Here is a 16915-nt window from a genome sequence, read left to right as displayed (position 1 = left end):
TAAGTAGACACGCCTAAATTCCACCCTTTTCTGTGTGAGAAAAAGTACAAACTTGTTCATGTAGTAAGTTGACAAACAGGATCTGTCTCGAAACCAAAACGATTGAAAATGTAAAATTGTCTGTTCGTGGAAGTAAGCTACGGAGAGAACATCAAGCTGATAAAGAGTGCGCGGCCGAGATTTAGGCTATATATTTTTTACTGAACCAGTATTTTAAAGAAACATGATTAAGAAATTAACAACAACAGAAGAAGAATCACCATTAGTTTAAAGGACATAGCCTATTATAATAGCTTTAACTTTATATTGTCCCTTTAATTAAAACATTCCAGCATTTTAAAGTTTCATATAAACTTTATATATTATGTTCATATTTATGTGCACTTTTTTGTTTATTTATTTATTTGTCTATCAGGCTGTCAATAATAGTATTTTCATTAATTAATAAATACCATAACAAGTGGCTATTTGGCTATTGCTGTTACAGTAGCCTATAGTTATGCATAAACTAATGTTAACTAATGGGATCTTATGTAAAGTGTTACCGGTTTAACACATGTGAAATATTTACTAGCCTAAATGAAACATATTTGATTTTTCAAGATTTCAAGAAGTGTCCCTAACAAGGTTTTAAATCATTATTATTATTATTACTTTAAGTGGTTGTTGTGCATTACTTTTCATGTCTTGTTTTTTCCAAGAACCCAACTAGGCTACTATGAAATTTGTACAAATTGAATAAACCTTGTTTGTCTTGTGCCATCTCGAGGAGCTTCGAAGCCATTGCAGTTCAATACAAGAGCATTACTTTATCAGTATATGCTTAGTGACATTGATAACACTGTGACCTGGATTGGAAGTGGAGTTGTATTTGTCTAATTGTAGGCTATTACTCATTCTTTAAAACCGAATAGCCTAGACTACACACAGGGCTGCATGTCTCTCAAAATTGATGCATGTCTCTCAAAATTGATGAAATAATAACACAGAAAGACCATTGAAAATTGTATCACATGAAAAATCATGATAAAAAAAACATTTGTATATAATTAAATTATATTTTATATGAAAATGTATTAACAGGGATTTTTGGTCGTTCCGTCTTGAATGCTGATTCATTGAATGATATATCAAAATGAATCTTTTTTTATTAAACGTTGTAGTTTAAACCACAGATGAATTGTGCATTTCCTGTATGCTCACTTGCATTCATTTTAAGTATGTCAATTAATTTAAAATACATTTTATGGAGGAATCCATTATCCGGGTAGTAATAAAAAAGAAGAAAAAAAAAGATATTGTCAGAAGTGGGATTCGAACCCACGCCTCCATTCGGAGACCAGAATACCCATGTTTATATGGAAGGTTTCAACCTTGAGTCTGGCGCCTTAGACCACTCGGCCATCCTGACACTGAGAGATACACGAAAATACGCCCCTATGGATTTTAATTATAACTGTCAATGTTTTCTGAAAAGATATACAAGACAGAAAGTTGCGCGCGGTGCACTTAGGTATACAAATATACTTAGGTTGAAACACTCGACTTGGCCTAAAAAAAAATACGACGCCAGTATGTGATGGAACTGGAATCTTATCATTTATGTTTATCATTTATGTTTTAAAACTTTTTCAAATAAGCGCACAAAACTAACTTTTTTTTTCATTGAGCAAAGAACACGTTTATCGTTTTATGAAGTATAAGCCAGGCTCAGAGGATTCTGCGCAAGTGCGCATGCGTATTGTAACCGCGCGTACAACCAAGGTTGCCAAATGCCAATCAAAATAACGTTACCTCTAAACTGGCCCAACTGAGAACATGCCACTCCCATACCTAAAATACACATTTACAGTCACTGTTTGTTATGCACACAATTTGAACTTGAAAATCGCTACTAATCATTAACATATTTTGTTTTCATAAAGGAGCTCACAGAGGCTCAAATGCTTGCGTCCCTCCCTTACAAAACTCATAATAGGACAGTTTTATCATTAGTAGAATATCAAATATTTACAAGCATTTCAGGCGAATATATTTTTTGCAATCAATGTAAACCTCGCGGCAAGTTTGATATTGCGTTGGAAAACCGCGGAATTGGCAACCCTGCGTTACAACACATTCAACATGTGATCTGTTATTAAACGCTTCAGGGGCGGGGCTCTGATTACCAACGTGCTCGTGGTTTATGACACTGCTTTTCAGTGGAAACGAGTGAGATTGTACTTTTTTTTTTTTACTGTCTATGGATTGTACTCATGTCTCTCTACCGAAACACAGTTTGGTTCCTAAAGGGTCTTCAGGAATATACAAAGTAAGTCATAATCGGTCTGTCTAATTTCGCCTCAGCCTGCCCATCACTTTGACATACGGTTATTTCCCTAATTTCACCATCGATAGTTTGTGCATTGCTCTAGTTAAAGTCCAGTTTACTGTCACCAGGGGCGGCTATGAGGCAGCGGAGAGGCGCTTCAGCGCGGCGGATCTGGAGGTGAGTGTGAGCGGCCGCTCGTTCATCATCACCGGAGCGAACAGTGGCATCGGGAAAGCCGCCGCCTACGAAATCGCTAAAAGAGGTGAGAACAAAAACAGAACGAAGACGACTGCCATTAACTTCTACTCTTTCAACTGGGAAGATCTTGTACATTCTGTCACCTTTGTTATGACAATTGGACAGTCACGGTTCAACAAAAGGCACACAACAGTGACTCCTACTGGCAAATGATGTTTAGTGCTACTAAAAACCACAGCAATTCAAAGTTCTTTTTTCTTCAGGTGGGACAGTACATATGTTGTGCAGAAATAAAGATCGTGCGGAGGAGGCAAGAAAAGAGATCGTGGAGCAAAGTAAAAATGAGGTAAATGTTATGCTTCAAATCATTATTTCACATGCGTCTGAAATGAAAGCAGTGAACTCTGGTCTGAGTTTGTCTCGTGTGCTTTCAGAATGTCCATGTTCACCTAGTTGACATGTCCAGCCCCCGGAAAGTGTGGGAGTTTGCCAATGGATTCTCTCAGAAACACAATCTACATGCTTTGGTAAATGGTTTTAATTTGTACATATCAACATATCATAATAAGCTAACTCAATAAGTCACAAGAGGCTGAGTGCATAGCAAAATCACTGTATTGCATAGGGATATTGCTATTATAATGTGACGACTACAGCACTATTATAAAATGGTGTGACAACTCCTAGTCTGAACTATCCATTTTACAGTGTACAACAAAACATGTGTGATCTGTACATTGTCATGCTGTCTCCACTTGTGATTTATTGTACTTGTAATGTGATTTATTACCATAGATCAATAATGCGGGTTGCATGGTCAACCAGAGAGAACTGACTGAGGATGGTCTGGAGAAAAACTTTGCGACAAACACACTTGGTAGGAAAGTTAATTCATGATTTTTCTGATCTGATATTGATCATATCTTAACATTTTTCCAATATGGACCACAAAGTATGAGCTCTTACTACTTATACTACTTTATAATACTGAGTTACAAAGGTCAGAGGCTATCCCTTCTGGGAGAGAATGTTTTTAGGGTCACCACTTAAAATCTAGAGATAAGATAAAAGAGACCAGACGGCACACACTGATCTTGTTTTGCAGGGACTTATATTCTGACGACAGCACTGATTCCTACACTGAAGAAGTCAGAGAATCCAAGAGTGGTGAGTGTGAAGAAATGCATCAGTTCTCCTGCCTCCTAATGAGTAGAGTAATAAACACACGCCGTTTGCAAACAGAGACCGTGCCACCATTTATCTCTGTTTCCAAACACATTTACACTTACACCAGACAAGTATGACTTTGGCAACTTTATGAATGTTTCAACAGAATTTCCCTCAAACTTATTTATTATCATTATGGGTAACACTTAACAATAAGGTCTCATTTGTTGATATTAGTTAATGCATTAACTAACATGAACTAACAATGAGCAATATCTTTTTACAGCATTTATTAACCGTTATGATGTTAGTTAATAAAAATGTTTGTTAGTTCTCAGTGCATTAACTAATGTTAACAGATACAGCTTTTGCACTTAACAATGTATCATTAAATGCTGAGATTAACATTAACTGTGATTTAATAAATGCTGTAGAAGTATTTTTCATTGTTAGTTAATGTTAACTAAAGTAGTTAACTAATGTTAACCAATGAAACCTTATTGTAAAGTGTTACAATTATTGTTTTTATTTTATTTTATAATTTTTTTTTAAATTTTATTATTCATTTTGTTTTATTACAGATCACTGTGTCATCTGGTGGGATGTTAGTTCAGAAGTTGAATGTAGAGGACCTTCAGCTTGAGAAAGGCACTTTTGACGGGACTATGGCTTATGCACAGAACAAGGTACTACTATAAATTATAAACTCAAATTGAAATCTGTCTGTTTTTTCTTCTTCTTCTTCTTCAGTAAAAACTTTGCACTGCATTTTTTTACTCTTATTATTACTTTCATAGTCCATAGACTACAAAACCATCATACTTTTGGTGGCTAACCAATCCAATCCATCAATGATAAAAAATAATAGTGGCACGAGACAACATGTTCCAGCAGCATCACCACTCTGCTTTTGTTACAATGACCATCATTTATTATTGTCACTGTGTAAGCTTTTTTACATTGTGCAGCCTGATTCACTGTCCTCATGTTATTTCTGAGTTTATGCAGATTTTTTTTAATGGATTTAATATGTTGTTTTGATGTTTTCAGTAAAAATAGTGTTAGTGTTAGCAAAAAAAAATTGATTGGTGTAAACTGTGACCTTTCTCAGAGGCAACAGGTGATCATGACAGAGCAATTGGCAGCTCAGCACAAGGAAATCCACTTCTCATCCATGCACCCCGGCTGGGCAGACACCCCAGGTGGGCAGTGTGTTTACATCAGTTATATACAGTAAGATATTGTGCAACCTCAGTCGCTAAAATATTGTTTTGGGTTTGTGTTCTGTCCGCAGCGGTACAGTCATCCATGCCAGATTTTCATGCGAAAATGAAGAATAAGCTCCGTACTGAAGCTCAGGGCGCTGACACAGTGGTGTGGCTGGCTATATCAGATGCTGCCAGCAAACAGCCCAGTGGCCTCTTCTTCCAAGGTCAAGCATCTTTATAAAGTGTGCAGTTATTTTTTCATTTAGCAGCAGTGTTGGGGGTAACGCAGCTAAACAGCACATTTAGATAAACAGCACATTTGTGCTTCTTTTTTTTTTTTTTCTGAAGTAAGAGTGTTGAACTTTCTTCTCAGGTGTCATATAGCTTTTGGTGTAAAAGAGCCTTTACATTTGCCAAATACAGAACTTTTGTTTTTGTTATTATAAACCAATCAAGCAAGCCTAGACCAGGTGAGAAAAAGTAACTAAGTTACAAAATTAGTTACTTTTTAGGGAGTAACTTAATGTTGTAATGCATTACTTGTAAAAGTAATTTTACCCAACACTGTTTAGCAGAAAGTGTGTGTTAGTTTGCTGTTCACATCTTTTGAACATGTCTTTATGTATAGCAGACTAAAGATCTCTTTAACATGTAACTGAACTTTGACCTCTCTTCCACAAACTGATTCATCTGCAGACAGAAAAGCTGTTTCTACGCATCTGCCTCTGGCCTTCTCCAGGTCTTCTCCAGCTGAAGACCAGAAGCTGATGACCACGCTGGAGGAGCTCGCTATGAAATTCAAGTGTTAATCGGTTGAGTTATTGGCCGAATCATTCCTCACGGAGATTGTGATATTCATTCTTAATAATGGTTAGAATTGCAGAGATGTGAGAAGCTCATGATTTCTATACCAAAACAGGCTAACCAAAACAACCTAAAATGTATATTTAAAATATTTCAAACTTATTGTCCATTCTTCTGAACAAATACACTCCTAAATATGTTTTATTATACTAGTTTAAGGCTAGAAACTAATACATGCACTTTTGCTTTTTGGAATGGCAATTGAATGACTTTCTTGATTTAAAAGTAAAATGACGTCTGTGATTAACATTATTCAAATGTGTTTTCTACATAAATTGCACACAGTCATACCCCAAACAAGTTTAACTACCACAAGGTTTTGAGTTTGCCTGCTTGATGAATTGGACAAGTATTGCAGTCTGTAAAAAACAGATTATTTGATTCATAATCTAAAACTGCTGTTCCATAAAACCCCCAAATTTTGAATTAGCCTCACAGGCTGGCCAAGAAACTGACATCAAACCTAAACAGCTGTCTGAGAACATGATATACAGTACTACCCATAACTCGTACTCGCACTATCATAAATATAGATGACTATGTAAACATGTTTCAAACTGAATAAATAAATGTGAAGATGAACATATAAACAAATGCCTCTTATACACACTTACAAATGAGTTTACAGTTAACTAGCTAATTATTAACAAAATTACTGTACTTTTATGTCAATTTGTGGCTATTGCCGTGATTTTTAATAAAATATAAAAACAATGAATCTCTGTCTGAATCTTTTAGGCAAATCTTTAGGCATTATTTATTTACATTTTTATTAACAATTATGAGCTTTATATTATTAGACTTTCTTATCAAAACAACTGATCAAATCATGTTTATGCAGGATTTGAAATTATTCATATTCATAGAACCAAAAAGAATCATGTGACAAAAAATAAGGGCTTTTAATTCAAGGTGAACAAAAACTTCACTCCCATTACTTACATTACTGTTCAAAAGTTTGGGGTCAGTAAGATTTTCTAATACTTTTATTCCGCAAAAAACACATTAAAATAATCAACAGTGACTGTAAATATTTGTAATTTTACAAATAAAAAAATAAATGCTGTTATTTCGCTCATAGAATCCTGAAAATAAATGCATCAGTTTCCACAAAATATTGAGCAGCACAACTGTCAACACTGATCTTTTTTTTTTTTTTTTTTACCTGAATACCAAATCAGCATATTCAAATGATTTCTGAAGGATCATGTGACACTGAAGACTGGAGTGACTGCAAATTCAGCTTTGCCATCAGAAATAAATTACATTTTAAAATATATACAAATAGAATAAATGCAGCCTTTGTGAGCATAAGAGACTTCCTTGAAAAACATTAAAAAAACGTACTGACCCCAAACTACAACGGTATACTTTAAAATGAACCAGTTTTCATTTTAGTGAAATGAGTCCTTTTCAAAAACACTAACCTTGCCATAACCACTCAGCTGTAGTGTTTCACATATTGTGGCTTTACAGTGACCTGTTAAAAATGCTCCAATGTCCATATTGTGTTATAGGACAGGACACTCACTTTGCAAGTCATTATGGAAGCCTTGCTTGATTTAACATACAGCAAAACTGTGCCTGAGGAAAGACATCAAATTTCTCACTGCCAATGAAAGAATGAAATGCCGTGAATGTTTCTTACAGTAATGAGATGTCTATGAAACATCAGCTTTAATCAAACCAAACACAATATTATTACACTAAAGCATTACTGAATTTTACCCTGTATAAACAACAACACCTGTGATTATGTGTATGTTTAATTCTCCTATTCAATTTACTGGTGTAAAAATGTCAGTAAAATTAAGTGCTTACATTTAAAGAGTCAAGATTAACATCATGACCAAGAGTCAATAGCAGACAGTATTTTCCCATGCCAAAACCACTGATTGATGTGCAGTAAAGGCACTTGTATATAAAAACAGTTCCAGCATGCTTTGATGCAATATCAGGAGGATTCATTTGTGTTTGGGATAAGACATAAGATGATAAAATATATTTCACAGACAACATAGCATTAGGTCATGTCAATATAAACAACTAGAACTAAGCAGATTTAGACTGGACAGTATTTACATGTTTGTTTCCATAACCCACGTGCACATGCACAAATACATACAAATGCACATGCTCAGTTTAAACCATCAGTTAAATCTCATGATATCCTTGAGTTTTTCCACCATGAGATGAAGCTGCCCATGGAAAGGGACCTGAACTCTGAACGTTCTCCATGGTTCAGGATCAGAAGATTATTCTCATGATACCACTGGAGTCATGTCCCATAGCTGCATGTAAACACACCACAGATTTTAGAATGATTTCCATCTCCAGCCACAATTTATTAAACAGTACACTCACACTCTTGTGTGAGAACAGTGACCGACCTTGATGACTTTGTCTGTCCCGGAGGTGAGGAGCCAACCTCTGGTTGGTTCATACTGCATATGTATGATGCTGTGCTTGCTGTCATGGAACGTTGCAGTGGGCGCCCGTCTGGACAAGAAGAAAGCTTTGGGTGATCCTATCATTTGAGACAGTCAAAACATTGAAGACAATCTAAATTTGACTTACTCCTCATCTGTAATGGAGTCGTGACAACTGTCACAAACCCGCACTTCAAACTCAAATCCCATGAGAGGAATCGTGGAACGTTTAGAGGAGCACTTTCCACAAACGGCCTGGCCACACTTCCTGCAATGATGCTGGGAAAGAGAGCAAAATCAAGCTGCTTCAAATTATATTAAAGATTTGGCTGAATGAAGGACTGCAAACAATCATTGAACTAAACCAGGAAAAACTTATTTTCTGAAAACTATTCTTCATGCATTTACAGTCCTCAGATACATTTATTTTATGCTAAAATATTTTTCAACTTAATTACAAATTTGTATTTTAAAACTTGTTTTAAGACATATTTTTAAACTATGCAATACACACTACTGTTCAAAAGTTTTGGTAAATAAATAAAACACACAAGTATGCATTCAATTAATTTAAAGTGACAGTAAAGACATTTATACTGTTACAAAAGATTTCTATTTCAAATAAATGCTGTTCTTTTGAACTTTCTATTCATCAAATAATCCTGAAAAAAATATCATTGATTCTACAAAGATTTCAAGCAGCACAACTACATTGATAATAATAAGAAATGTTTCTTGAGCAGCAAATCAGCATATTAAAATGTTTTCTGAAGGATCATGTGACACTGAAGACTTTCTTCAAAAACATGAAAAAAAATCTTTTAAACAGTAGTGCATATTTTATAAAAGACTTTAGTTTTTCAAATAAATCTATCTTGTTTTAAAGATGTTTAGATTTTTTGTTTAAGATTTTGCTGTAAAATAAGACAAAATATTGATTAAAATTATTATCTTTTTTTTTATTTTTTTTTACCATGTACAATCTTTTTATGCGCAGTACCTGCCGGAGACCAATTTTCTTACTGTCCCACATCTGTTTGAAATTCCAGAAGAACGGCTGTTCACACTTCTGGCACGAGTCACTGTCAAGCCACTCCGGGGTCTGAGATAAAGAACAGATGAGGACATGCTGAAACTATGTAAACAGACATATGTAACTAACATAAATATCACACATCCTGTTGACAGAGACAATCCCTTTTGTCCTCGATGATACTTTCTAGCTCTACATCTCTCTCACCTCTTGTCGTGTGACGTCCATGTTCCAGATAACTATTCCTCCATCTGAGCCACAGGAAATGAGCTGACGAGTGTGAGGAGCATAACACAAGCCCTGCACTTTATCACTGTCACACACACAGACACAAATATTATGACATGACAGCCATGCTTTAAGTACATGACAACAATTTATCCATGTCCTACTTGTGTCCCTGCAGTTCAATGGCTGTGCCTTTGCGGCCTCCAATGTCCCACATGATGATTGAATGATCAGAACTTCCAGAGAATAAAACCCTTTGCACAGGATCCCAAGACAGGGACGTAACATTGCCTGCACACATTCAGGGTCAATGTTAAAAGATTCAATAAGATGAACATTGTGCAAGGTTAGCTACAGTGCAAGTAATGGGATACTTCTTTCCATTATACACTATTATGTGGATGCATGCATGAAGATTAGTATATTTTGTATATCCTGTGGTGGTTATGGGGACTTGAAGGCTTCTTAAAGGGGGACATGATGATATTTCTGTTACTTTGGCACAGTATTGTCATCCTGCCCACCAGGGGACGCCATCCACACTAGAATGACTGGAGGTAGTCATTCACCCTTGGTACACTGAGGACTTGTTTGTTGGTTAATTTGCTTATTTGCACTGACCAACTGCTTTCCTTTCATGCCATGTTAATTAGTTTTATTGTTAATAGGCAACCATTTATCATGTTGCTTGTTTTCATGCTACCACTTTTTTGTTTGTACTTGAAGCCCAATAAAGTATTTACTTGATTTACTTGCTTGAAGTGCTCGAGATGTGTGAATGAATCTCTACACTTCAATTGGCCAGCAAATGGCAAAATGTGTCCGGGCTAATGGTGAAAGATTGTGCTGACACCTGTGAAAAGTGTGTCTATTTGTAAAGTGCTGTTTGCGGAAGCACCTGTGTGGCCTTTAAAGGTGGTAACAAGGCTGCAGTTGTCCTGCTCCAGCTTCAGGATTGTCACTTGTCCGGAAAGATCTCCAACGAAGGCATGTCTGGTCTCCACATCAAATCTTACACAGATCGTCAAGAAGCCCACACTATAACATTTCAGAACCCCTCCTGAATCTCTTCTTATCTATTAATCGGATGGTCAAAATAATAGTGAGACATTTCTCATGTTCCACAGACCATTTTGGAACACCATGAGGGTGAGTACAGTGAGTACATGATGACAGAATTTTCAATTTGGGCAAAGTATAATTTTATCTAGTTATATTTGTAATATAAATGACACATAATTGGTGCTTTTGTTGTTTTGATTTCAAGCAGAAAAAACAAGCAATAATTTAAGGAAGCTTATTTCCTTATAAAGCAAAAGTAAATTCAACCAAATCAAGTCTTTCATCAGAAGACAGCACAAACTGAAAATAGTAACAGTGACTGACTTGTGACTGCTCATATTTTATAAAGACGGAATAAAAACTTGTGAGATATTTCATATCTGAAGTGGCGTAAGAATGGATACTGTAGTCCAGAAACCCATGCTGTGGTCCTGTACGTGCCCAGCTGCTGTCCGCTCTCTGAGCAGTGCCATGTAAAGCTCTTGTCCTGACCTGTGCTTAGAACCCACTCCATCTCTAAGACGAACAGCACCACAGTCACGACACCCTGATGAGCTAACACAAACAAAAGACAAAACACAATAAACAAAGCAGGAAGGGAGCACTTTACCACATTCAAAAAAAAAAATGACAGGGAATTATGCTCTCACATATAATATTAATAATACAGCAGAAAGTCACATAACATCAGAGATTGGATTTCAGTAACGAACCAGCGGACTACAACCAAAGCACTTATTATACTTCACTCTGTGTGTTTACTTCATTAATGTTTTCATTTATCTGTGTTGAGAGCATTACTTAATGCCTTGCGTTTTAAAAAAAGGTTAGCTAGCCGTTTCACAATAATGTCATTATACACTCACCTAAAGGATTATTAGGAACACCATACTAATACTGTGTTTGACCCCCTTTCGCCTTCAGAACTGCCTTAATTCTACGTGGCATTGATTCAACAAGGTGCTGAAAGCATTCTTTAGAAATGTTGGCCCATATTGATAGGATAGCATCTTGCAGTTGATGGAGATTTGTGGGATGCACATCCAGGGCACGAAGCTCCCGTTCCACCACATCCCAAAGATGCTCTATTGGGTTGAGATCTGGTGACTGTGGGGGCCATTTTAGTACAGTGAACTGTCATGTTCAAGAAACCAATTTGAAATGATTCGAGCTTTGTGACATGGTGCATTATCCTGCTGGAAGTAGCCATCAGAGGATGGGTACATGGTGGTCATAAAGGGATGGACATGGTCAGAAACAATGCTCAGGTAGGCCGTGGCATTTAAATGATGCCCAATTGGCACTAAGAGGCCTAAAGTGTGCCAAGAAAACATCCCCCACACCATTACACCACCACCACCAGCCTGCACAGTGGTAACAAGGCATGAAGGATCCATGTTCTCATTCTGTTTACGCCAAATTCTGACTCTACCATCTGAATGTCTCAACAGAAATCGAGACTCATCAGACCAGGCAACATTTTTCCAGTCTTCAACTGTCCAATTTTGGTGAGCTTGTGCAAATTGTACCCTCTTTTTCCAATTTGTAGTGGAGATGAGTGGTACCCGGTGGGGTCTTCTGCTGTTGCAGCCCATCCGCCTCAAGGTTGTGCGTGTTGTGGCTTCACAAATGCTTTGCTGCATACCTCGGTTGTAACGAGTGGTTATTTCAGTCAAAGTTGCTCTTCTATCAGCTTGAATCAGTCGGCCCATTCTCCTCTGACCTCTAGCATCAACAAGGCATTTTCGCCCACAGGACTGCCGCATACTGGATGTTTTTCCCTTTTCACAACATTCTTTGTAAACCCTAGAAATGGTTGTGCGTGAAAATCCCAGTAACTGAGCAGATTGTGAAATACTCAGACCGGCCCATCTGGCACCAACAACCATGCCACGCTCAAAATTGCTTAAATCACCTTTCTTTCCCATTCTGACATTCAGTTTGGAGTTCAGGAGATTGGCTGAGTCCCAATTCGCCTACTTATACTACGACCTAAAAGTATGTACTTTTTTTGTGATGAAAAAGTACATACTTTTGAGTGTGTAGCAAAAAGTATGCACGTTCTGGGACATACTTCGATGACATCATGCAACGTGAACTTGAACGTGGTTGCCTAGTTACGCACACCGCGACTGTTAACAAAACATTTAACATTTCATTCATTCTTATATATCCAATATAATTTTATTAGCTATTCCCATCTTTTTTTCCACAATACATTTACAATGTGTTTACCAAATTGAGGAGTGAAGCAGGGCGTCGTCGTAGATCAACCAAACGCAGGTCGTTTGTGAGGCGGCTCTGACGTTCATGTGCAAATGTGTGTAACGAAAGCTAGCGCTACTTATTTTCTGAGTTAAAATATTTAAAGTTTATAGTGTAACTATTGTTTAACGTATTTTATACTTCATCTTATACTTATGTATAATACTTAAAAATACCCCGATGAAAATGAACCATGCTTTTACTATAGTAAAAGTGTAGTAACCATGTTTCTTTGGTTGGACTGATAAAGTTAACATATGTACAGCCACAGTATTACTACAAATAAGTCAGACAGAAACATCAAAAGAAATACATAAAAAAAGACACTTGCATGACACTACTAGAGCCTTTTTATTTATTGTTTTGTAGACTGCAATGAGGCGCTCGGTATCTTCATCGGACCTTACAAGATAAACACGGTACTTTTTTGGCACAACATAAACCCATTAATATTACGAGACAATAAAATATAACTTTAATTAGGGTTAAACATTTGAATTCTTACACTTAAAAACTGAGGGCGCATCTCCGTTGCTGCATCCGACTGCCAGGTTTACATCACCACCATCACCGCAAAGCTCCTCCCTCCCGAACGCAATGGGTTGTGGGCAATATTAGCCGTTAGAGTGTGCATTGATCTGCACTTCGAATTCTAACCGGAAATAGTAGACCATCCGGGTATCTTTGGAATACTTATTTCAACATGCTATGATTTGGGACGTACTAATTCTAGTTTCGCATACTATTTAGGACGGATAGTATGCGAATTGGGACTCAGCAATTGTCTTGACCAGGACCACACCCCTAAATGCATTGAAGCAACTGCCATGTGATTGGTTGATTAGATAACTGCATTAATGAGAAATTGAACAGGTGTTCCTAATAATCCTTTAGGTGAGTGTAGGCCATAATAACACACTGTGATTGAAAGCTGATTCTTCAGAGTATGTACTGAATAATAAAGTTGCCCTGCGTATATATTGGTTTCTACAGAACTGACCTGACTACAATTATGTACATGGCTATTAAAGGATTAGTCGTCTATTGTTCTTTGGTTGCTGTTACATGAATGGAACCGGAATATGAATCATCTGTATGTTTTAGAATAACATCCAAAAAGACCCCAAGTATATATATATATATTGTATTGTATAGTGTTTTGTTGGTCATACAACGAAATTCAGTGGGATCCACAGAGGAAAATAAGTCATACAGGTTTGGAACAACATGAGGGTGAGTAAATGATGACAGACTTTTCATTTTTGGGTGAACTATCCATTTAAGGATTAAAATAATAAAAAAAAAATCTAATCCCCAAAATGACCAGATGCTTTACTAATTAGGCCTTTTGGCACGTTCATATGATTTAAGTTAAGAAAACAAACTAGATTTGTGACTCACCCTGATATGTTCGCGCAGGAGTCATCTGGTTGTAGTCCTCCGATAGGACAAACTCCTGGAAAGAGAAACTCCTGGCTTAATGAAGCTTAGGAATGTATCTTAGAACCTGCTAGTGACATTTACAGCTACATAGAAAACAGGTTTGTGTAAGAATACTGCAGCAGTGCCACTTATAATGTGGTTGACGATAATAAATGTTTAATGAACATACCGATACTGTGCCATTTTCCAACCCTACAGAGATCCTCCTTGTCTCTGGGTTAAATGACATACATGAACAAGCCACTGCAACATAAGAAAGACAATGAATATGAGTTTCTTCTATCCTACAAAGTTCACTGATCGCCATTCAACTATAAACATAAACCTTCTACTGAGAGTCAGTGACCTCTTAGCCATAGTCTGCAATAGTTAACTAGAAAGCAAGCAAAACCGTGACATCATTGCTGAGAAATAAAACTGCTGTCTGAACATGAACACAAGCAGAAGTTCATGCCCACACTGGTTTCACTTCACCTTTTTACTTTGATAGTAAAATTCCTGAAGTTATATGGTTACATGTCCCATAATGTTGAGATCTATGTAGCTGTATTGGCTCTCAGAAAGCTGCCCAGGAACTGTGTTGAACTCACCAGGCATTGTGTGATAGACACTGGGCCAGTACTGACCACTGTCCCTCTTCAGCCACACACGGATTGTCCTAAAAATGATAACAAGCAAGCAACTAAATAAATAATCTTGATCATAAAATTTTGTATATTTAGCAGAACTTTACTTTCCAACATGACATGCAATACAGTGCACAAATTACCCGGACGGACAGTTAAGAACACGTCGCTGGCTAATACGTCCTAATCACCTTAATCGCCAGACACAATAAGACTTCAAACTAAATTTGGTTGCCAAGTAAAAAATAAAAAAACATAGCCAGGATCAGGGCTGCCAAAATCATTGGTGTTTCTTAAGTTTAGTTACTTTTTAAATAAAAAAAATATAAGAAAATAGAAAATATGAAAAAAATTGGCTGTCAAATTCAGTAGCCTACTCCAGTTTAATCTAAACAGTTAATACACACACACACGTATGACTAAATGATGAATGACTATATAAATTATGTTTTTTGTGTGTGTGTGTGTGTGTGTGTGTGTGTGTGTGTGTGTGTGTGTGTGTGTGTGTGTGAATAAAGAGTTACTAATATTAATATTACATTAGTAATTATTTAATCCATTCACCAAAAAAATCATACATAATTGGGATATAGTCATACATCATTTATATGGTCATTAATCATTTTTACACTTAATTAATAATTACCCTTCTTATTGAAAACGAGACTGAGTGACAGCAATGTCCATCGTTCACAAACAAAATGTTTCGTTCGGCCAGGTCGTTCACGAAAGAGATTCAATGTCGCTCCGAATCTTTATGTAGGTTCAAATCAGCGATTTTTTTTTTTTTTTTTTTAGTTAGCTGCTAGGGCTTTCTGATCATTTCTGTCAGTCTTTGAACTGGCAGGAAAAGGTAGTCACGCGCTTCAAATGGGTCACAAAATCGTTCAAGATTCTCTCAAATACACCGATTCGCCCACGAACGATAACTTACGCCACTCAGAAAAGATCCGCAGGCGAATGATCGGCAATACTTTACAGCAAATACGCGCAAACGGAGATCATCGATAGCCGCAGCTTAAATGAGCTGTACGTGTTTGCATATTACAGCCTCTTTATTATCCTCCATTTGTACTCCCTCTATGACAAGCATATTCTTTAGTTTATCGTTTATTCAACCAGTAAAAAATGGACCATACAGGACACATGTATTTTATGTTACAATGTATTATTGTGTCAGTGCTGCTTATAAGATTATTGTATACATGACGTGTTTTGCGTATATTCTGCATTGCAATTCTAGTAATTGTTTTGGGTTTCTAATACACGCGTGCTGCTGACCTGTCTTGAGATACGCTGATAACCCCGTCCTCTTTGGGGATGATCACAGCCGTATTCACCACGTCTTGGAAACCCTCGATCTTACTCAACAGGACGGGCTTTCGCGTCTGCGGACGGGGAATCTCTGCCGCCATGGCGCTGTAGTTTCTCCGTCACCTGAATCCTCCTCTCTCGGCTGCATAACACGCTGAGCGCAGGTCGACTATCAGACCTGCAGCACGGTGAAGTGTGACGAGCGGGGATGCTGCAGGTCAGCTGATTACCTCTCACACACTTTTCTGTTTAGTGAAACACGATCTCTATGGCATGTCGTCTGAATACATAAGCCTGTTCTTCTCGCTCTCTGCCCGTGTAACCAGACGATCCGACTTCTGAATGAATCACAGATGTATGCGTTTGCGATGTGCAGTGTTGACTCGGACGAATACCAAATGTGTAGAACAGGAAGTTGAACTTCATTCTTTTATTTCCACTTCATTGTAGGATGAGCATTGTTTAATTGCACCAAATCTTGTACAACGGTGCTAATTGTTCAATGCCTGTATAATGAATTTAATCATGTATGTTAGTTTAATCTGTTTTCTTTTTTCCCCTCAACATTTTGAAATAATAATTGGGTCTAAACAATAAAAACACAGAGTGGAAATTGTTCTATTTATAGTTCGGCTTTATCATATCATGTGCAGACAGACACCACAGAACTATTGTTCATTCTCTTATCTCTACAAGAAAGCCTAACTAAATGTCTGCATCCCATGCTTTTAATGAGTTTTGTCTTGTAAGTGTTTTTTTAATATCCC

General features: G+C 37.0%; 2 protein-coding genes across 2 annotated transcripts; one reads left to right on the top strand and one right to left on the bottom strand.

Annotated features, from left to right (window-relative positions):
- Window positions 1-2148: 2148 nt before the first annotated feature.
- Window positions 2149-6829, top strand: dhrs12 (dehydrogenase/reductase (SDR family) member 12). The gene is made up of 10 exons (XM_081369172.1): window positions 2149-2311; window positions 2440-2573; window positions 2773-2855; window positions 2944-3036; window positions 3305-3386; window positions 3615-3676; window positions 4258-4362; window positions 4788-4878; window positions 4971-5108; window positions 5581-6829. Exons 1-10 carry the CDS (start codon window positions 2256-2258, stop codon window positions 5691-5693), a joined length of 957 nt encoding a protein of 318 aa, XP_081225298.1. The 5' UTR covers window positions 2149-2255; the 3' UTR covers window positions 5694-6829.
- wdfy2 (WD repeat and FYVE domain containing 2) lies at window positions 6633-16722 on the bottom strand. Its single transcript, XM_081369170.1, has 12 exons — window positions 16116-16722; window positions 14799-14866; window positions 14378-14451; window positions 14167-14221; window positions 10905-11055; window positions 10337-10449; window positions 9603-9729; window positions 9418-9523; window positions 9178-9279; window positions 8326-8456; window positions 8139-8247; window positions 6633-8039 (listed from the first exon to the last, which is right to left on the bottom strand). The coding sequence occupies exons 1-12, from the start codon at window positions 16247-16249 to the stop codon at window positions 8010-8012; spliced, it is 1200 nt and encodes a 399-aa protein (XP_081225296.1). The 5' UTR covers window positions 16250-16722; the 3' UTR covers window positions 6633-8009.
- Between the last annotated feature and the right edge of the window lie 193 nt (window positions 16723-16915).

The sequence above is a fragment of the Scardinius erythrophthalmus genome (assembly GCF_964197995.2).
Source record: "Scardinius erythrophthalmus genome assembly, chromosome: 6".
Taxonomy (NCBI): domain Eukaryota; kingdom Metazoa; phylum Chordata; class Actinopteri; order Cypriniformes; family Leuciscidae; genus Scardinius; species Scardinius erythrophthalmus.
Note: the sequence above shows the minus strand (reverse complement) of the source record. Positions and strands in the feature narration are given on the sequence as shown.